Here is a 23,165-nt window from a genome sequence, read left to right as displayed (position 1 = left end):
GTATATGGGTGTTGTTGTTGTGGTATACACTGTCCAACATCTCAATAGTTCTAGTTGGGTGTATGTCGGTATATGGGTGTTGTTGTTGTGGTATACACTGTCCAACATCTCAATAGTTCTAGTTGGGTGTGTTTCGGTATATGGGTGGTGTTGTTGTGGTATACACTGTCCAACATCTCAATAGTTCTAGTTGGGTGTGTTTCGGTATATGGGTGGTGTTGTTGTGGTAGACACTAGCCAACATCTCAATAGTTCTAGTTGGGTGTGTTTCGGTATATGGGTGGTGTTGTTGTGGTAGACACTAGCCAACATCTCAATAGTTCTAGTTGGGTGTGTTTCGGTATATGGGTGGTGTTGTTGTGGTATACACTGTCCAACATCTCAATAGTTCTAGTTGGGTGTGTTTCGGTATATGGGTGGTGGTGTTGTGGTATACACTGTCCAACATCTCAATAGTTCTAGTTGGGTGTATGTCGGTATATGGGTGTTGTTGTTGTGGTATACACTGTCCAACATCTCAACAGTTCTAGTTGGGTGTGTTTCGGTATATGGGTGTTGTTGTTGTGGTATACACTGTCCAACATCTCAATAGTTCTAGTTGTGGTATACACTGTCCAACATCTCAATAGTTCTAGTTGTGGTATACACTGTCCAACATCTCAACAGTTCTAGTTGGGTGTATGTCGGTATATGGGTGTTGTTGTTGTGGTATACACTGTCCAACATCTCAATAGTTCTAGTTGGGTGTGTTTCGGTATATGGGTGGTGGTGTTGTGGTTTACACTGTCCAACATCTCAATAGTTCTAAGTTGGGTGTGTTTCGGTATATGGGTGTTGTTGTTGTGGTATACACTGTCCAACATCTCAATAGTTCTAGTTGTGGTATACACTGTCCAACATCTCAATAGTTCTAGTTGGGTGTATGTCGGTATATGGGTGTTGTTGTTGTGGTATACACTGTCCAACATCTCAATAGTTCTAAGTTGGGTGTGTTTCGGTATATGGGTGGTGTTGTTGTGGTATACACTGTCCAACATCTCAATAGTTCTAGTTGGGTGTGTTTCGGTATATGGGTGGTGTTGTTGTGGTATACACTGTCCAACATATCAATAGTTCTAGTTGTGGTATACACTGTCCAACATCTCAATAGTTCTAGTTGGGTGTATGTCGGTATATGGGTGTTGTTGTTGTGATATACACTGTCCAACATCTCAATAGTTCTAGTTGTGGTATACACTGTCCAACATCTCAATAGTTCTAGTTGTGGTATACACTGTCCAACATCTCAATAGTTCTAGTTGTGGTATACATTGTCCAACATCTCAATAGTTCTAGTTGGGTGTATGTCGGTATATGGGTGTTGTTGTTGTGGTATACACTGTCCAACATCTCAATAGTTCTAGTTGGGTGTGTTTCGGTATATGGGTGGTGTTTTTGTGGTATACACTGTCCAACATCTCAATAGTTCTAGTTGGGTGTGTTTCGGTATATGGGTGGTGTTGTTGTGGTAGACACTAGCCAACATCTCAATAGTTCTAGTTGGGTGTGTTTCGGTATATGGGTGTTGTTGTTGTGGTATACACTGTCCAACATCTCAGTAGGTCTAGTTGGGTGTGTTTCGGTATATGGGTGGTGGTGTTGTGGTATACACTGTCCAACATCTCAATAGTTCTAGTTGGGTGTGTTTCGGTATATGGGTGGTGGTGTTGTGGTATACACTGTCCAACATCTCAATAGTTCTAGTTGGGTGTGTTTCGGTATATGGGTGGTGTTGTGGTAAACACTGTCCACCATCTCAACAGTTCTAGTTGGGTGTATGTCGGTATATGGGTGGTGTTGTGTGGTACACTGTCCAACATCTCAACAGTTATAGTCGGGGGTGTGTGGGGGGGTGTGGGGGGGGGGGGGGGGGGGTGTGGTGGTGGTTAATATTTAGTAAACTGTCTAACACCTCAACAGTTCTCGTCCGCAAGTGAGCGCAATTTTTAAATGCTTTGCCTGTATCCCGCCATCGAGCTATGTCGCGTGGAGAACAGAATTCACCTCGACCCAGATTCAACCGGAAACCCTGTGAAAGACACAGGTGTAATACAACGACACTCCTTGGCACCCAGTACACACCTTATGTAAGAATTATCGTGTCCGCTTGTACGTATTCTCAGCCAGACAGCCTTGCGGAACACTAGCTGTACTCCTGTCAAGGTAAGGTTTCCATGCCGGCAACTTTTTCAATAAGGTGTTCTGTTACGGCCCCCTTTGCAGTCCAAGCGACAATATGACTTTGTGCAACATCAACGCTTGCCTGTTACTGTACCTATCGTTAATGACAAACCTCCCCCAACAGGTTCCCTGTCCAGTGCTGAAACTCCGTGTATATACCGGGGGCTTCAAACTCCTCCAGCACCAGATGCTCTGACTAGTGCTGTTACTCCGTGTATATACCGGGGGCTTCAAACTCCTCCAGCACCAGATGCTCTGACTAGTGCTGTTACTCCGTGTATATACCGGGGGCTTCAAACTCCTCCAACACCAGATGCTCTGTCCAGACTTGGTACTCTCTGTATCCACCGGGGGCTATCAAACTCATCCAAAACTAGGTGTTCTGTCCATATTTGTTACTCTCTGTATGTACTGTATGCTGTCAAACTCATCCAACACCGGGTGCTCTGCCCATACCTGTTACTCTCTGTATGTACTGTGTGCAATCAGCCTCCTGCAACAGCGGGTGCTCTGTCCAGACTTGGTACTCTCTCTGCGTATTGTATGCTGTCAAACGTACCCAACACCGGGTGCTCTGCCCATACCTGTTACTCTCTGTATGTACTGTATGCTGTCAAACTCATCCAACACCGGGTGCTCTGCCCATACCTGCTACTCTCTGTATGTACTGTATGCTGTCAAACTCATCCAACACCGGTTGCTCTGCCCATACCTGTTACTCTCTGTATGTACTGTATGCTGTCAAACTCATCCAACACCGGGTGCTCTGCCCATACCTGTTACTCTCTGTATGTACTGTATGCTGTCAAACTCATCCAACACCGGTTGCTCTGTCCAGACCTGTTACTCTCTGTATGTACTGTATGCTGTCAAACTCATCCAACACCGGGTGCTCTGCCCATACCTGTTACTCTCTGTATGTACTGTATGCTGTCAAACTCATCCAACACCGGGTGCTCTGCCCATACCTGTTACTCTCTGTATGTACTGTATGCTGTCAAATTCACCCAACACCGGGTGCTCTGCCCATACCTGTTACTCTCTGTATGTACTGTGTGCTGTCAAACTCATCCAACACCGGGTGCTCTGTCCAGACCTGTTACTCTCTGTATGTACTGTGTGCTGTCAAATTCACCCAACACCGGGTGCTCTGTCCAGACATGGTACTCTCTGTATCGACATGGCGCTATCAAACTCCCCCGACACCAGGTGCCCTGGCCAGACATGGTACTCTCTGTATCGACTGGGCGCTATCAAACTCCCCCGACACCAGGTGCCCTGGCCAGACATGGTACTCTCTGTATCGACTGGGCGCTATCAAACTCCCCCGACACCAGGTGCCCTGGCCAGACATGGTACTCTCTGTATCGACTGGGCGCTATCAAACTCCCCCGACACCAGGTGCCCTGGCCAGACATGGTACTCTCCGTATCGACTGGGCGCTATCAAACTCCAGCCGTACTGGGTTCTGTGAATCTGCTAAATGTTGTTCAAGCTGAAACCTGTGTATTTGTTTTTCAGAACCATGATAGCTTTCCTTGTTTTAATCGGAATCGTGGCTGTTTACGGGTGAGTGGTATAAGGTAATCAACGTATGGGTGAGTTGAATAAACTAGTATATAAGGTGTAGATTGTGGGTGAGTAATATGAGATGGTGAGGTGAGGTGAAATGGAGTTTAACGTCGCGTCCAACATTATTGCACTTATATAGCGACGTGCATGTACGTGTGTGTTTGTGTGGCTGCTTGTACTAGTCCGGACTGATGCCGATTTATAGTGCTAGCCCATTGAGGTACCATGCCGCAGTTTAACATGAATACCCTACTCAGACAGAGTATACTGACTCCGAGCTGACCAGTCCTTGTTTTAGCCCCTTAATGCCGAGCGCCAGACAGTGTAACAACAAGTACCATCTTTTAACGTCTTTTGGTATGACGCGGCCGGGGATCGAACCCCTGACCTGAACGTCCGACAACTGGTAGTCTAGATCACGTACTTTGAGTAACCCCCTAACAAGTGTAAATTAGCACGGCTCCCATGGCCGAAAGCTATGAATACACAATGCCATTTAGAAAGTGGTCAAATGTAACTGATGTTATATTTGAGATAACACTTTCTTAGTAAACTACCAGTTGTCGGACATTCATTTTGTGGAAGCCTCGGTGGCTGAGTGGGTTAGATCGCTGACTTTGTGTGCTGGGGATTAGGTGCCTCATCCTGGCAGGTATGGGTTCGAATCCCGGACGGGACTCAACCAAAAAAGTACTAGAATCTGTACTTTACTTGGAAAGTGTTATCCCAAATATAACATCAGTTACATTTGACCACTTTCTAAATGGCACTGTGTATTCACTGATTAAGATTGTTAGTTTGTCAACATCATGCCCCAGTTCAAGGGTTTCAAGTTTAAAGTCAGGTTTACCTCCCAGTCCTCTTTAAAACTGAAAAAAGAAGCCCCAGCTCATCAATGGCTTCTCTGCGTTCAGACAGGACCCTACAGATGGCCACCACCACAACCACTCCTGCATCCACAACAACCAACAACAGTTGGAGGCGGACCAGGTGATCACCAGCGTCATCGCCGACATGGAGAAAGATGGAGACGGCATTGTTGAGCAGACCGAGGTCAAGACTGAGTTTCTCACCAAGTATGACAAGGACAGTAAGAGACGCTACTTATTATATACCCGCGTGAGGATTCGGATAAGCGTTGGTATCCGTAACCAATGTTTGTTGTAAATGTTGGCCATCTTCCCGAGGCAAGAGAGTTAACTGACTATAAAAGTCCAGTTTCCACCCTGACCGAACTAGGCTGGTATTATGGAGTTACATTTTGGCTGGACTAACGAGTCTATGCATAGTCCAATCAAAATCGCGCTCAGAAATCGAAATCCGGTTCGTAAACTGTCATGCAGATTTCGGTCGATTGGAGGATTTGCAAAGAATGTGCACCGCTAACTCGTTGTCAACAGATATTTTCTAAATCTGTTCATGTTTTTGATCAAGGTGCTCACGTGTTTTGATGCGTTCGCGATGTAAGACACGTTTTATCACAGTATAGATCTTGATTATCGATCAGTTCGTCTTGACTGGTAGCCACAGTTTTGTTTGAAGCAAATGCAAGTGATACGAGAGGTGGAATCTGATTGGTCCATAGGAGAGGCATAGAAGGGATATAACTCGTAAAAGCCACTGGTGGCGCTACGATCGAGCCCAGGAATTCCAGCCTAATTCGGCAAGGGTGGAAACTGGACTTTTGAAGTCAGTTAACTCTCTTGCCTCGAGAAGATGGCGTTGACTAGCATGAATATATTGGTTCGGCTGGGTTTCTTTTACTGATTTACCTGATCCAGACTTGGTTAGTTTCAAATAGGTTAGGAAATAAATATGACATCCCTTAACGCTAGGCGACCTGAATCGATCTATTTTGACATCCTATTCTCAGGGGGCAGGGGTGGCCCAGTCGCTTAATTCACTGAGCAGAGTGGCGTTCCTTGGGCACGCCAGAAATCTATGGTCGTGGGTTCGGATTCCGATTTGCCCCGATTATGTTTCTGGGTTTTTCAGAACCTTAACCGTGCTCGTGGATTTCACCGAAGTGGCAACCGTCCAAGTCACGAATCCCTTCGGGCTTTCCCACGACATTAAACCCACACGCCGTGATATGACTGGAAAGGGCGGTCGGGTAGCCTAGTGGTTAAAGCGTTCGCTCGTCACTCTGAAGACCCGGGTTCGATTCTCGACATGGGTACAATGTGTGGAGCCCATTTCTGGTGTCCCCCGCCGTGATATTGCTGGAATATGGCTAAAAGCGCTGTAAATCCATACTCACTCACTCACTGATATGACTGGAATACTGTTTAAAGGGACGTTAAACCCAACTCATTCACTCACTCCTATGTCCTTTGAGAAGCAGTGCCATAAACCCTCAAATAGAGGCCAGGGACCCTACACTGGACTTTGCCCTTGTTGATTGCATCAATTGGCTGACCAATTTATATGTATTGGAGAAAACACTTTCCCTCGGTTTTGGTAGACAGAGCATGCCCTGGGGAGAGTATGCCCGCGGTTTTTCCCAACCCCCAGGGCATGCTCTGTCTATCAAAACCGAGGGAAAGTGTTTTTCCATGCTTATAAACCGAAATAAGAAATTAAAACAACATTTATCAACGCGTAAAATATCTGTTGCTGGCGTACGGATCTTGAAAAGGACATTCTAAAAAGCAGTGAAGCTTATCAACACCTCTGTAGCCTCGCGGTACACTCACTGGGCTACAGATATGAAGGTTGCGAGTTCCATCCTCGGTAATATAAAGGAAACATGTGTCATTTCATTTTACATTTCATTACATGTTACAATATGCACGGAAGTTATATCAATAAAATACCCATGACATTGTATAAAATCCCAGGGATATTATATAAAATCTCAGGGACATTACAACGTCCATGTTTATGAGATTACACCCGACTGGAAAATAAAACCTCACAATAGGTTTTAATGCCTATAGAAAGAAGTCTCTTACTTAATAGCGATCCCAGTGAATAGGTTTATAATCTGGACGTAATATAATTTTGCCTCAGGTTTTACACAAATCAAACTTGTCCTAAAATATATAAATCATGTTGTGTTGCGATATTACGTCTCTGACAAAACTTTCAGCGTATGGTATATCGAATACCCTGGGACCATTCGACACCGTAGCGTCGTTTCGGAAGTGACGTCACCTTCTCAAACTCTCAGTCTCTTACCTCAGCTGAAGATCCGGGTTAGAATTGATCTTCAGCAACCCATGCTTGTCGTAAGACTGTACAAACGGGATTGGGTGGTCAGACTAGTTGATTTGGTTGATGCATGTCATCGTATTCCAGTTACATAGATCGATGCTCATGATGTCAATCACTGGATTGTCCGGTCCAGACTGCATTATTTACAAACCGTCATCATAATGCTGGAAAATTGCCGAGTGCGGTGTTAAACAACAAACAACTTATTTAGTTCCTGAATAATATTAGTTCATCTGCAAAAAGATATATCTAATATTTATATCTGTAGTATTGAAAACAATAAACATAACTTGAATATATTCCTAAGAATGATAAAAGATCTTGTTCAAGTGGCGTGGTTCATACCCAGAAAGAACAGCTGTATTGCAACGTTTGAGGAAATATGGTCAATACAACTATTTGAAATACAGTTAACTTCGGTTATAACGACCTCAAAGGGACCGTAGTTCGTTATATGTACATATACAGCATGACTATAGCAAGTAGTCGGGACAAAAAAGTAAGTTCATTATATCCGTCAGTTCGTTATAAGCGTGTTCGTTATAACCGTAGTTTACTGTACTGTAATTAGAAACAGTTGCTTGGTACGTATACATGTATATGCGCATGTATATTCATGCCCCGGGCAATATACTGCCCATGTCATATGTCAAGAAATACGAACATTTAGCCGTGTAATATATTGTATGCATATTGTCTGAATGCATCTCCGTCACAAATTCATCCTGACAATGTATGCGATAACAAACTGAACATGCTGAACATGCGAAAATGCAAATTCCTTCTGAAATGAATAAAGAAATGAAAAATAAACAAACAGAAATCTTACACTGACTTAGCACAGTATTCACGGTACTATTTAACAAACAATTTGTTCAGAAAATCCTTGAAAAGATCATTTTGCCTCGGGTTTTGCGAAAACATATTCGCTTGACAGGCTGTTGATGATGATGTTTCAGTGAGCGGAGATGTCACGGAGAATGAGTTTGTGAATCAATGGCATCGGCGGTACCACGACGATCCCGACTTTGCCGGCTACCTCTTCCACCACTTCGATGTCGACGACGACCTGAAACTCACCGACAGTGACGTCGTCGCTTTGCAAAAAGGTCTCGATACCGACGGTGGGTGTTCATTCATTCATTCATTCATTCATTCATTCACGCTTTCAGGTTACGGGATGGGTAGAGAAGGGGTGGTTGTCTTTTGTCGTAAACCTCCCGGTAAAATTAATGAATTTATTCAATGGGGACTGACTACAAAAGTGTACAACAATAAGATTTACACATATGTACCCAACGGAACGTTTTAAACAAATTCTTACTTTTAGAACACAATCGCATTAAAATCACATCTTTTTCTCCGATACGATACCTCTCTGCGTGAAGAACCTTGAGGGTACTTTCACCGCCCAATCAAAATGAAAGATTTGTTGGTTCTTAGCCAATCAGATGTCAGCTTTCTAAAGCTATTCTGCTCCATATCTTTACCCCCTCAATTCGGAAATTTCGTTTCGTACAAATGAAAACCCACACAGAACACACATGTTCTGTCGTTGTTCCTTTGTCGCCAGTTTCAGAAACTGTGAACACTTTGGACTTGACAGTCTCTGAAACAGACAGATGGATGGTGTGTGCGAAGGAATGAGTTGTCTCCCCTCTCTTTAACCATTGACTTCGGTTTATGTATTGCAGGAGATGGGCGAGTCTCGGTTGCAGAGTTCCAGACCTACTTAACCAACGTAAGTCACGTGACGATACCCTTTTCCAGTGATACACATGCAGTTGCCAGATACCTATCCGCCATGATTGTTTGAAGCAGAAAAAATAAAAGCCGTGGGTAGCTGTAGTGTAAAAACACAACCAAAATAAATTCCGAAAGTATTTCCTAAACATCGAAAATTAGCAACCGATATCGAAAATAGAAGTTCTATAATGGATTGTGGCAACCTGATTTATTGTTTCTGAAAATGTATAATGTTGATAGAAACAAGCAACAACATTTAAAAAGGAATCCCAGTGAGATACAAAAAACAACAAAAGTGAGATGGAAATTATGAACCCGTGGAAAATCTAGAGTAGCTTGATTTATGTCTCTTGCATTACAGTAAGGTCTGTGAGGAAGTGAAAATAGTAAGGACTGTGAGGAAGTGAAAATAGTAAGGAATGTGAGGAAGAGAAAATAGTAAGGACTGTGAGGAAGTGAAAATAGTAAGGAATGTGAGGAGGTGAAAATAGTAAGGAATGTGAGAAAGTGAAAATACTAAGGAATGTGAGGAAGGGAAAATACTAAGGACTGTGAGGAAGGGAAAATAGTAAGGACTTTGAGGAAGGGAAAATACTAAGGACTTTGAGGAAGTGAAAATAGTAAAGACTGTGAGGAAGTGAAAATAGTAAGGAATGTGAGGAAGAGAAAATAGTAAGGACTGTGAGGAAGTGAAAATAGTAAGGAATGTGAGGAGGTGAAAATAGTAAGGAATGTGAGAAAGTGAAAATACTAAGGAATGTGAGGAAGGGAAAATACTAAGGACTGTGAGGAAGGGAAAATAGTAAGGACTGTGAGGAAGTGAAAATAGTAAGGACTGTGAGGAAGTGAAAATAGTAAGGAATGTGAGGAGGTGAAAATAGTAAGGAATGTGAGGAAGTGAAAATAGTAAGGAATGTGAGGAAGGGAAAATACTAAGGACTGTGAGGAAGGGAAAATAGTAAGGAATGTGAGGAAGGGAAAATACTAAAGAATGTGAGGAAGTGAAAATAGTAAGGACTGTGAGGAAGTGAAAATAGTAAGGAATGTGAGGAAGGGAAAATAGTAAGGAATGTGAGGAAGTGAAAATAATAAGGACTGTGAGGCAGGGAAAATAGTAAGGACTGTGAGGAAGTGAAAATAGTAAGGACTGTGAGGAAGTGAAAATAGTAAGGACTGTGAGGAAGTGAAAATAGTAAGGAATGTGAGGAAGTGAAAATAGTAAGGATTGTGCGGAAAGGAAAATAGTAAGGAATGTGCGGAAAGGAAAATAGTAAGGGTTGTGAAGAAGGGAAATAGTAAGGACTGTGGGGAAGGGAAATTAGTAAGGACTGTGAGGAAGTGAAAATAGTAAGGACTGTGAGGAAGTGAAAATAGTAAGGACTGTGAGGAAGTGAAAATAGTAAGGAATGTGAGGAAGTGAAAATAGTAAGGATTGTGCGGAAAGGAAAATAGTAAGGAATGTGCGGAAAGGAAAATAGTAAGGGTTGTGAAGAAGGGAAATAGTAAGGACTGTGGGGAAGGGAAATTAGTAAGGACTGTGAGGAAGGGAAAATAGTAAGGGTTGTGAGTAAGGGAAAATAGTAAGGACTGTGAGAACGACTAGACCGATCTTGGGCCACATCTCAACAAACATGGGATTTCTCTGTTCACAAAACACATCACTAATTAGTGGTGTTTTCGCTTGTCGGGGAGCAGATATCAGTTCGCTTTATACGTTAGTTCACTGTAGAGTTTGTTAAGTGCGTAAATTTGATAAATATGATAATATATAGGCGATAAATCGCGGGTTTTGTAACAGTTCGTTGCATCCGTTTGTTCGCTCTATACGTTAGTTCACTGTAGAGAGTTTGTTAAGTGCGTAAATTTGATAAATATGATAATATATAGGCGATAAATCGGGGGGTTTGTAACAGTTCGTTGCATCCGTTTGTTCGCTCTATCCGTGTTCTACTGTAGTAGACTGGGTAACTTTGGAAACTAAAATGTCATTTACTTATGAAACTAATCATTGCAAGATGCAGTGTGTTGTTTTGGACAGGCGTCTAAAAGGCGGCTGAAAATCCGTGACCAAAGAAAGAAATCGCCCACATCTCTCAAAATGGCCGAACGTGTTCAGTAAAACGTATTCTTCTCAACACACTGGACCCCAATACGACGTTGATGACTATTCTCAACTGACTGAATAACAAAGTTCCTAAATTTCATGATAGAATATGTAATTATATTCAGAAATCACTGCATTTCAATGCAAAGACGGGAAGACTTCTGTTGCCCGAAAACTTAGGGACTGGTGTGTGGGGTGAGATTGGTCTTTGGGTGAGTGGGTGAGTGAGCATTGTTTTTCGCCGCTTTCAGCAATTTTCCAGCAATATCACGGCTTCACACATTGTATCCATGTCCGGAATCGAACCCGGGTCTTCGGCGTGACGAGCGAACGGTTTAACCACTAGGCTACCGATTGGTCTTTGGACTATATCATATTTTGCTGACACACACACTCACTCATATCATGACCAATTTATCTCCCCCTCCAATACATGGGAGTGCGGCGTTAAACAACAAACCAACCAACCAACAACCAATACATGGAACATTTGTTTATGACCCCGTCCCTATAATTAATGACCAGTACCTAAATGATGTTCAGATTAATAACTATGTTTGAAAAATACTTAACACTTCGAATGTTTCAGCTCTACACCAACTGTGTTCCATCTCACGTCAATTGATATCATCTGTCAAATAAAACTTTGTGATCGACCTTCCAAACGTGTTTCATTTATCAGAGTGGGTGGTAAGGGTCCCACGGTGTTGGTTGACAATGAAGATGACGCGATGACGCGCAAGGACCACGGGATCAGCATCGTTGAAGTAGGGCCCCTACTTGGCCCACGCGTTCTGCATAGTTTAAGAAAACATTTACATATCATTAAGAAAGCTGTCACATATTTTGATATGAATGAGAATTAGTCTTTGTTCAGAACAAACATGTGCATGGTTTGGATTTATAACAACATTAAATAAGTCTAAAAATACTTCTATATACCTTGCTAGTTCTCCTCCTCTACACATCACATGTATTGTTCCTGTGTATTATCAGACCTCGTCAACACTTGCTAGTTCCTGTATATACCCAGACCTCGTCAACACTTGCTAGTTCCTGTATATACCCAGACCTCGTCAACACTTGCTAGTTCCTGTATATACCCAGACCTCGTCAACACTTGCTAGTTCCTGTATATACCTAGACCTCGTCAAAACTTGCTTGTTCCTGTATATACCCAGACCTCGTCAACACTTGCTTGTTCCTGTATATACCCAGACCTCGTCAACACTAGCTAGTTCCTGTATATACCTAGACCTCGTCAACACTTGCTTGTTCCTGTGTATTATCAGACCTCGTCAACACTTGCTAGTTCCTGTATATACCCAGACCTCGTCAACACTTGCTAGTTCCTGTATATACTCAGACCTCGATAACACTTGCTAGTTCCTGTATATACCCAGACCTCGTCAACACTTGCTTGTTCCTGTATATACCCAGAGCTCGTCAACACTTGCTAGTTCCTGTATATACCCAGACCTCGTCAACACTTGATTGTTCCTGAATATACCTAGAACTCGTCAACACTTGTTTGTTCCTGTATATACCCAGACCTCGTCAACACTTGTTTGTTCCTGTATATACCCAGACCTCGTCAACACTTGCTTGTTCCTGTATATACCCAGACCTCGTCAACACTTGCTTGTTCCTGAATATACCTAGACCTCGTCAACACTTGCTTGTTCCTGTATATACCCAGACCTCGTCAACACTTGCTTGTTCCTGTATATACCCAGACCTCGTCAACACTTGCTTGTTCCTGTTTATACCTAGACCTCGTCAACACTTGCTAGTTCCTGTATATACCCAGACCTCGTCAACACTTGCTTGTTCCTGTATATACCTAGACCTCGTCAACACTTGCTTGTTCCTGTGTATTATCAGACCTCGTCAACACTTGCTAGTTCCTGTATATACCCAGACCTCGTCAACACTTGCTTGTTCCTGTATATACCCAGACCTCGTCAACACTTGCTAGTTCCTGTATATACCCAGACCTCGTCAACACTTGCTTGTTCCTGTGTATTATCAGACCTCGTCAACACTTGCTAGTTCCTGTATATACCTAGACCTCATCAACACTTGCTTGTTCCTGTGTATTATCAGACCTCGTCAACACTTGCTAGTTCCTGTATATACCTAGACCTCGTCAACACTTGCTTGTTCCTGTGTATTATCAGACCTCGTCAACACTTGCTAGTTCCTGTATATACCCAGACCTCGTCAACACTTGCTTGTTCCTGTATATACTCAGACCTCGATAACACTTGCTAGTTCCTGTATATACCCAGACCTCGTCAACACTTGCTTGTTCCTGTATATACCCAGAGCTCGTCAACACTTGCTAGTTCCTGTATATACCCAGACCTCGTCAACACTTGCTTGTTCCTGTATATACCCAGAGCTCGTCAACACTTGCTTGTTCCTGTATATACCCAGACCTCGTCAACACTTGTTTGTTCCTGTATATACCCAGACCTCGCCACCACTTGCTTGTTCCTGTATATACCCAGACCTCGTCAACACTTGCTTGTTCCTGTATATACCTAGACCTCGTCAACACTTGCTAGTTCCTGTATATACCCAGACCTCGTCAACACTTGCTTGTTCCTGTATATAACCAGACCTCGTCAACACTTGCTTGTTCCTGTATATACCTAGACCTCGTCAACACTTGCTTGTTCCTGTTCTTGTATATGCTCTGACCTCGTCGTCCCGTCTATGACCACGTGTGCTGTCAACAGTTGCTAGTTCTTGTATATAACCAACCTCGTCACCTCCTCTAACACCACGAGTCCAGTCTTACTTACTTACTTACTTACATTGGAGATTTAACGTGCGCTTTTCGACTGCAAGCGTATGTCGCACACGGTCCCGGCCAGGCCATTTAATGTGTTTCCGAAAAGGGGAAAAGTGAGTTTGTGCAACCCAGGAGGGGGGCTTTAGGGGATGCTTATATAGTGATTTTGAAATTTTGAGATTTGGAATGAATGCCAAGAGTGGGTGGAGGACGAACTGAGGGAGCTGTGTGTGTTGGATGGTTGTTAGATAAGGTAGTTTTGGTTTTAATATTTTATTTTGGGGTTTAAATGCGACTAATTAGTCCTGTTTTAATTAGGTATATGCCTAAGGCGAGTGCTGTCAACAGATGCTAGTTCTTGTACATACCCAACCCCGTCATCTCCTCTAACACCACCTGCTCTGTCAACACTTGCTAGTTCTTGTATATACCCAGCCCTCCTCACCACCTCTAACACCACGAGTGCTGTCAACACTTGCTAGTTCTTGTACATACCCAACCTTTTCATCTCCTCTGACACCACCTGCACTGTCAACAACGTACTGTCGGAAATGCCAGAAAACTGCTTTTTGTACAGTAGTAATTGAAATATCGAGTAACTACAGATCGCCCTACCTGTGGTTTGAAGTATTTCAGTCACAAGGAATCCTATCGACAAGGGGGAGCACGGGTGGCCCAGTCGTCTAAGGCGCCGCGTTTGTTGTGCAGAGTCGCGTCCCTATGATTGTGGGTTCGAATCCCGGTTCGCCCCGATTATGTTTTTAGGTTTGTCAGCACCATACCCGTGCTCGTGGGTTTCACCGAAGAGGTGAACGTCTGAGACCTGCATCACTTCGGGCTTTCCTCCCACATTAAGCTGACACGCCGCGATATAACTGGAATACTGTTAAAAGCGGCGTTAAACCCAACTCACTCACTCACTCACCTGTCGACAAGTTTACAGGAGACAAATCCGAAAGAAAGTCCAATGGTGACAGTCTGAAAATGACTATAGAAATATGCCCACGTGACTCCGTTATAACGATAATAATGTAGTCTTCATAAAACATCTAATCCACACCACAAAAATCATTTTAAGAAAATTGTAGATGTGCATCTTCTTAAATGACAAAATGACGTTGCGTTTGTTTTGTTAACATGCTCCCATGAAGCATGTTACATTACACTTGCATAGCCATAACCATGGTACACGATCTGTACTGGGAAATGTATACAAGTTCTTTACACTTAGAGGGATAGAGGGAAACCATTTATTAATTTAGATAGGGTGAATTACCGAACTGCCCAGGCTATGGGGTTTTCAATTCATACCATCAAGCTTACGGTATGATAAATAAAACAAAACAGGCATAGGGGTGGTCTCAAAAACAAAACTGGGACGTAAGAGGATATTAGACAGCAGTGATACAGGGTGATTAGGCGTATAGTGTACAAGCTTTATGAGCAGGAGGTAACCCTGACTTGTAGTAGAATCAGGGAGGAATTAAAGATACAATTAATGTCAACTGCACTAACTATTGCTCTCCAAGAGATGGGATTTCGATACACTGAGCGTGGCGATGACCGAGCACTTTTCAGGGGAAAATATTCCATCCTGTTTATGAGGTCACATTATCTCCGAACCATTTATAACTTTCACAGTCAGGGCGTCCTTAATGAATCATTCCGCTGACTCCATGTGGCTATCGGCAGATGGGCAAAAATCACCCATGGTGCCATCAGGTAAAGCTAATCGTGTCATTGTTTTGCACGCTGCAACCCATGATATGGGGCTTATTGATGGATGTGTGCTAGTTATCGGGGCGAAAAAGAAAACTGGTGATTTTCATGAGGCAATTATAGGAGGTGATGTGTTCATAGACTGGTTGGAATTTCAGCTATTCCCCATTTTAAACAACGTCAGTGTCATTGTCATGGGTAACGACAGTTAATATAACGTCCGGGAATCAGATACTGTCTCCCTAACCATGAGTAGTCTGAAGGCGACCATACAGGAATATATGACATCGTCGACTTCAGACCATATAAAACGAAAGTTCAACTCATGTAGAAAATTCGGCGGAATAAGAACACGACATATGTGCTGGCGGCACAACACGGTTACGTTGGGTTACGTTCGCCAGTCAGACATTGTGAATTCAACCCTGTTGTGCCCATTTTGGCTAAGTGTAAAGGGTTCGTGGCAAGACATAACACGACATTCAAAAGTAAAGATTCATATACGTCATCAGCGGAGATAAATGCTACCTCAAGAAATCATCTGTAGAACAACAAATACTTCTGGATTCCAAAACCGCAACTTTCCAATACTCATCCCGTTTCATAGCTCTTAACTATTCTATCATGTTTCCAAGCAAATATAATGCAACATATATCCTAAATTGCTACCCCATCAACACACGTCAATTAAGTACAATAACAGCAATATTTTGAGACCACCCCTAACACGGTGATATTTTACCAGTAAAAGTACATTTTAAGCGTCATTGCACTGTCAGTAAGGACAGGATAGATTAGGGCAATTTGAGTTATTTTGATATATGCTATTTTTATAGTCATTTGACTCGTATTTATTAAATGAAGCCAGAAAAGCAGTTTTCTAGCATTTCCAACAGAACTCAGCCACCGAATGGCCACGTCTTAGAGATACGACGAGCGCTTCTAGCAATGTTGATTTAGTACTCTTTCTTTTAGTTTTTTTTCTGGTTTACGCTGCACTCGACAATATTCTAAGTATATGACGACGGCCTGTAATTGCCGAGGCTGGACCAGACAAATCGGCATTTGGTATTATGATCAACGTCCCTCGCAGACATGATACGATGACATGGTATCAACATTTGACCGAGCCTGACACCACGATCCACTGAGTCGCCTCTCCAATGTTGCTGGGGACGAAACCCCAACAAGACGATACTCGGTCCTAATAGTTCTACAATATCAATGTCGGAATAACGATGGGTACATGCGTAGAATAAATCCCCAGATACTTCTTGTACCCATCCTACGTGACCCACGACATAGTTTGTGATTCAACATTTTCTTGTATCTAAACATGGAGTCCTTACCTAACCTGCTGTGTTAAATCTGCTGTGAATTAATTTAGGCACTCCATCTGCACTACTCCCTTTGCAACACTTTATATAAGAGATAACACTTCTAGTGGAAAATCCCGCTTGAACACTTCAACAGGTAACGTATTCAGGTTAACTCGATGCTTGCATACCTACAACTATTGTACTGTTAATACAACCTTTTTCTGCTTCTCGTATATACCCTGACCCTGTCACCTCCCTAACACTTGCTAATTCTTGTACATACCCAGACCGCGTAACCTCTTCTAACACCACGTTTACGGTCAACACTTGCTAGTTCTTGTACATACCCAGACCCCGCCACCTCTTCTAACACCACGTTTACGGTCAACACTTGCTAGTTCTTGTGTATACCCAGACCCCGCCACCTCTTCTAACACCACGTTTACGGTCAACACTTGCTAGTTCTTGTGTATACCCAGACCCCGCCACCTCTTCTAACACCACGTTTACGGTCAACACTTGCTAGTTCTTGTACATACCCAGACCCCGCCACCTCTTCTAACACCACGTTTACGGTCAACACTTGCTAGTTCTTGTACATACCCAGACCCCGCCACCTCTTCTAACACCACGTTTACGGTCAACACTTGCTAGTTCTTGTGTATACCCAGACCCTGTCATCCCCTTTTGTACCACACTTGCATATAAACCACTGCAGACATTTTACCATGACACTCTTGTTCACGGCGGTCATAGTTCTGTGGGTGTACAATGAGAAGAGTGATAGACTGATGTCCCTCACCTGTTTCAGCAACCATGATAGCCCTCCTTCTTCTACTCGGAACTGCGTCGGTATATGGGTGAGTGTTATGTGGTACAATGTGCAACATCTCAAAAGTTCTATCAGGCAATGTGTTTGTATATGGGTGAGTGATGTGTGGTACAATGTGCAACATCTAAACAGTTCTATCAGGCAATGTGTCTGTATATGGGTGAGTGATGTGTGGTACAATGTGCAACATCTCAACAGTTCTATCAGGCAATGTGTCTGTATATGGGTGGGTGATGTGTGGTACAATGTGCAACATCTAAACAGTTCTATCAGGGAATGTGTATGTATATGGTCGGGTGATGTGTGGTACAATGTGCAACATCTAAACAGTTCTATCAGGCAATGTGTCGGTATATGGTTGAGCGATGTGTGGTACAATGTGCAACATCTGAATAGTTCTATCAGGCAATGTGTCTGTATATGGGTGGGTGATGTGTGGTACAATGTGCAACATCTGAATAGTTCTATCAGGCAATGTGTATGTATATGGTCGGGTGATGTGTGGTACAATGTGCAACATCTAAACAGTTCTATCAGGCAATGTGTCTGTATATGGTTGAGCGATGTGTGGTACATTGTGCAACATCTGAACAGTTCTATCAGGCAATGTGTCTGTATATGGTTGAGTGATGTGTGGTACAATGTGCAACATCTAAACAGTTCTATCAGGGAATGTGTATGTATATGGTCGGGTGATGTGTGGTACAATGTGCAACATCTCAACAGTTCTATCAGGAAATGTGTCTGTATATGGGTGAGTGATGTGTGGTACAATGTGCAACATCTCAACAGTTCTATCAGGCAATGTGTCTGTATATGGGTGGGTGATGTGTGGTACAATGTGCAACATCTAAACAGTTCTATCAGGGAATGTGTATGTATATGGTCGGGTGATGTGTGGTACAATGTGCAACATCTAAACAGTTCTATCAGGCAATGTGTCGGTATATGGTTGAGCGATGTGTGGTACAATGTGCAACATCTGAATAGTTCTATCAGGCAATGTGTCTGTATATGGGTGGGTGATGTGTGGTACAATGTGCAACATCTGAATAGTTCTATCAGGCAATGTGTATGTATATGGTCGGGTGATGTGTGGTACAATGTGCAACATCTAAACAGTTCTATCAGGCAATGTGTCTGTATATGGTTGAGCGATGTGTGGTACATTGTGCAACATCTGAACAGTTCTATCAGGCAATGTGTCTGTATATGGTTGAGTGATGTGTGGTACAATGTGCAACATCTAAACAGTTCTATCAGGGAATGTGTCTGTATATGGTCGGGTGATGTGTGGTACAATGTGCAACATCTCAACAGTTCTATCAGGAAATGTGTCTGTATATGGGTGAGTGATGTGTGGTACAATGTGCAACAACTAAACAGTTCTGGTCTTCAATGTGTCGGTATATGGTTGAGTGATGTGTGGTACAATGTGCAACATCTAAACAGTTCTATCAGGCAATGTGTCTGTATATGGGTGAGTGATGTGTGGTACAATGTGCAACATCTAAACAGTTCTATCAGGCAATGTGTCTCCAGGTCTTGGGTAAGTAATCCCTCCAATAACACCGTCAAAACACCTTCTCCAGTTCTTGGGAAGGTAGGTCCCTCCCCGTCACAAACACAGTCTGAAGGATTTAGAGAGGTACTTTCCCACGGTCTTTTTTAGCGGCCTAAAAACCCACCAATTTTATTTGAACCTTTGTTTGCAATGACCCTTCTTTGTATAGACATGATGTATTCTTTGCCGAATACCCAATTCTTTCAAAACTACCAAGCACTTTGGGAGAGATAGGGACTCATCTTCAGTTCCGTTCACAGTTTCAAAGATGTAAAATAAATAAATAAATTGAACGACAACTTGTGGTCATGCATTATTTTACATTCTGCTTTTCTGTCATGCTGGCATGTCTGTTTGTTTGTTTGTTTGTTTGTTTGTTTGTTTGTTGTTTAACGCCGCTCTCAGCAATATTCCAGCTATATGACGGCGGTCTGTAAATAATGGAATCTGGACCAGACAATCCAGTGATCAATACCATGAGCATCGATCCACGCACCTAGGATCGATGACATGTATCAACCATGTCAGCGAGCCTGGCCACCCGATCCCGTTAGTCGCCTCTTACGACAAGCATAGTCGCCTTTTAGAGCAAAAATGGGTTGCTGAAGACCTATTCTATCCCGGATCTTCCGACCTCCGCCCTCTGAGCCACGAGGAACTGAAGCACATGGTGATGAGGCGCATCAACAGGTCAACCGGAAACGCGCAGTCAATCAACCCCAATCCGGTCAAGGACGCCAATACCCAGAGGTCCCCTCGGATACCAAAGGTCGAGGTCAGACAGCCAAAATAACTTGCTTGCATGACAGACCATTAGTTTGAATACCTGTGTACATGTATTATATACATACAACTTTTAATTCAACTATTTGATTTGATAACCGTTATAAGGTGGTATGTGATTATTTATTTTTTCTAACAATTTACAGTTTTATCAACTATTGGTTTGTATGTTTTTAATTGTTTGCTATTATATGTAGGTACACCCAAATGTGCAATAAAAACTGATGGTTAGATTTGTTATACAAAACATTTTACCTAAGAGTTTTATTGTTTAAAGGACCGCCTCCGTGGCCTAGTGGTAGAGCAGTGGCATCCATCACAAACACATGCAAAGGCTAGTCAATTATTTCACCCGGGAACACATGGTACAAGTCAAAATAGGTACTTGCATCGGACCAAATGTTTGTCACTGATGGGTCAAATTTAGAAATGTCCGCCACTTATATACTGAAGCTTAGACGCTGTGGGAATGTCATCCATTCCCTCCTACATGTGTCTTGGAAGAGACCCGAGGTGTTCTGTTACCTGATTCAGCGGGAAAGGTTGAAGTGAGGTGAAATGGGTATGACATGGCGTTCAAGATTATTGCACTTATATAGCCACGTGCATTCACACACTCACGTGCGTGCGTGCGTGCGTTGAGTATGTGTGGCTGGTTGTACTCGTCCGGACTAATGCCGATTTACAGTGCTAGCCCACTGAGATACCATGCCGCAGTTTAACATGAATACCCTACTCAGACACAGTACACTGACGTCCTTGCCTTAGCCTTAATGCCGAGCGCCAGACAGAATAACAACAAGTACCATCGTTTAACATCTTTTGGTATGACGTGCTAGGAATTGAATCAACGACCTTCCGCTCTCCGGGCCGACGCTCCATCCGATAAACATCAGTGGAGATCCCAGGGGAAAAACTGTTTCTAAAATTTAGAGTATGTTTCCATATATGGAGAACCCAATAACAGAAGATCTGTCTTAAATAGGGACACTGCATAGTTGTCGTGACCTTGCCTCTATCACACGCATATTTTAGACTTCAACACGATCCAAATTAAACTGACAACTCTGTGAAAGACACAAGTGTATAAAGTCTGCACAAATGTTTACTTTTTAAAACGACACTCCTTCGCATCTTCACACTTTAAATGAGAAGTAACGCGCCCGCTTGTCGGTAGTATCAGCCAGACAGCCTTGTGGAACACTAGCTGTACTTCTCCTCCTCCAGGTATAGTTGCTAATGTTTCCATGCCGCTATGTGGCGAATCTTAACTTTTTTTTGGTCAATACCTCATCCTGGGCCCACTTGCACAAAGCGATCTTAGCGTTAAGACTATTGTAAGCCTATGCTAAAGTATGGGAGTTACGATCATCTTAGCGCTTTGGTGGCTTTGTGCAAGTGGGCCCAGCATGGGTTGCTGGGGACATATTATAACCCGGAATGCCCATGAGAAGAGAAGCATAGGTTGATGGAGACCTATTTAACCCGGAATCCCCAAAGGGAGACCAGGGCCCACTTGCACAAAGCGATCTTAGCGTTAAGACTATTGTAAGCTAAAGTATGGGAGTAACGATCATCTTTGTGCTAAGATCGCTTTGTGCAAGTGGGCCCAGGTGTTCTGTTCCGGCCCACTTGCCCTGTCTAAGCGCCAATATTGCTTGTGCAACACAAACGCTTGCCTGTTACTGTACCTATAGTTAATGACAAACCTCTCCAGCAGGTGATCTTTTGTTTGTTTGTTTCTTTGTTTCTTGTTTAACACCGCATTCTGCAATATTCCTTCTATATGACGGCGGTCTGTAAATGATCGAGTCTGGACCAGACAATTAAGTAATTGACATCATGAGCATCGATCCACACAATTGGGATCGATGACATGCATCAACCAAGTCAGCGATCCTGACCACCCGATCCCGTTAGTCGTCTTTTACGGCAAGCATGGGTTGCTGAAGATCTATTATCCCCGGATCTTCATGGGTCAGTTGGTAACTTAAAGGTAGGATAGTTTTATCTAACGAATCTCTAAATATCTCTCTCACATCATCACATAAAGGGCAGAATCTACTAGGCGCTATCAAACTCCCCAACATCAGGTGCTCTATCAAGACCTGTTACCTTCTGTATCTACTGGGCGCTATCAAACTCCCCAACACCAGGTGCTCTATCAAGACCTGTTACCTTCTGAATCTACTGGGCGCGATCAAACTCCCCAACACCAGATGCTCTATCAAGACCTGTTACCTTCTGTATCTACTGGGCGCTTTCAAACACCCCAACACCAGGTGCGCTGTCCAGACCTGTTACCTTCTGTATCTACTGGGTGCTATCAAACTCCCCAACACCAGATTCGCTGTCCAGACCTGTTACCTTCTGTATCTACTGGGCGCTATCAAACTCCCCATTATCAGGTGCTCTATTAAGACCTGTTACCTTCTGTATCTACTGGGTGCTATCAAACTCCCCAACACCAGGTGCGCTGTCCAGACCTGTTACCTTCTGTATCTACTAGGCGCTATCAAACTCCCCAACACCAGGTGCGCTGTCCAGACCTGTTACCTTCTGTATCTACCAGGCGCTATCAAACTCCCCCAACACCAGGTACGCTGTCCAGGCCTGTTTATTCTGTACCTCCTGGGCCCCGATTATGTTTCTAGGTTTGTCAGCACCATACCCGTGCTCGTGGGTTTCACCGAAGTGGTAAACGTCTTAGACGTGCATCACTTCGGGCTTTCCTCCCACATGAAGCTGACACGCCGTCATATAACTGGAATACTGTTAAAAGCGGCGTTTAACCCAACTCACTCACTCACTCACTGTATCTACTGGGCGCTATCAAACTCCCCAACACAAGGTGCGCTGTCCAGACCTGTTACCTTCTGTATCTACTGGGCGCTATCAAACTCCCCCAACACCAGGTGCGCTGTCCAGACCTGTTACCTTCTGTATCTACTGGGCGCTATGGAACTCCCCCAACACCAGGTGTACTGGGTGCTATGAATCTGTTCCATTTACTATAAATAATGTTCAAACTAAAACTCCATTTTATTAATTTTCAGAATCATGATAGCTTTCCTTGTTCTAATCGGATCTGTAGCAGTTTATGGGTGAGTGGTATAAGCTATAGGATATCAGATCAGATGCAGTTTATCTGCGTGTGGTATAAGCTATATATCATATGAGATGTAGTTTATAGATGACTGGTATAAGCTAGCATCAGATGCCGCTTGTAGGTGCGTGGTATATGCTGGATTATCTGGTCAGATGCAGTTTATGGGTGGTATAAACTGGTA

The 23,165-nt window shown here is 43.2% G+C and overlaps 1 protein-coding gene across 1 annotated transcript; it reads left to right on the top strand.

Moving 5' to 3' along the window:
* Positions 1-2,108: 2,108 nt before the first annotated feature.
* On the top strand, positions 2,109-11,523 carry LOC139456568 (uncharacterized). The gene is made up of 6 exons (XM_071238354.1): positions 2,109-2,202; positions 3,742-3,789; positions 4,707-4,882; positions 7,968-8,132; positions 8,703-8,749; positions 11,448-11,523. Exons 2-6 carry the CDS (start codon positions 3,746-3,748, stop codon positions 11,481-11,483), a joined length of 468 nt encoding a protein of 155 aa, XP_071094455.1. The 5' UTR covers positions 2,109-2,202; positions 3,742-3,745; the 3' UTR covers positions 11,484-11,523.
* Positions 11,524-23,165: the final 11,642 nt, after the last annotated feature.

The sequence above is a fragment of the Haliotis cracherodii genome, unplaced genomic scaffold (genome assembly GCF_022045235.1).
Source record: "Haliotis cracherodii isolate W230 unplaced genomic scaffold, xgHalCrac1.p SCAF_11, whole genome shotgun sequence".
Taxonomy (NCBI): Eukaryota; Metazoa; Mollusca; class Gastropoda; order Lepetellida; family Haliotidae; genus Haliotis; species Haliotis cracherodii.
The sequence above is the reverse complement of the archived record's forward strand: the minus strand, read 5'-3'. Positions and strand labels throughout refer to the sequence as shown.

Excerpts from the sequence above, each read along its gene's own strand:
- LOC139456568 (XM_071238354.1), top strand. The coding sequence starts at position 3,746 with ATGATAGCTTTCCTTGTTTTAATCGGAATCGTGGCTGTTTACGG. Across the intron at positions 4,883-7,967 it reads CACCAAGTATGACAAGGACA|TGAGCGGAGATGTCACGGAG; the intron begins GTAAGAGACGCT and ends ATGATGTTTCAG. Across the intron at positions 8,133-8,702 it reads AAAAGGTCTCGATACCGACG|GAGATGGGCGAGTCTCGGTT; the intron begins GTGGGTGTTCAT and ends TATGTATTGCAG.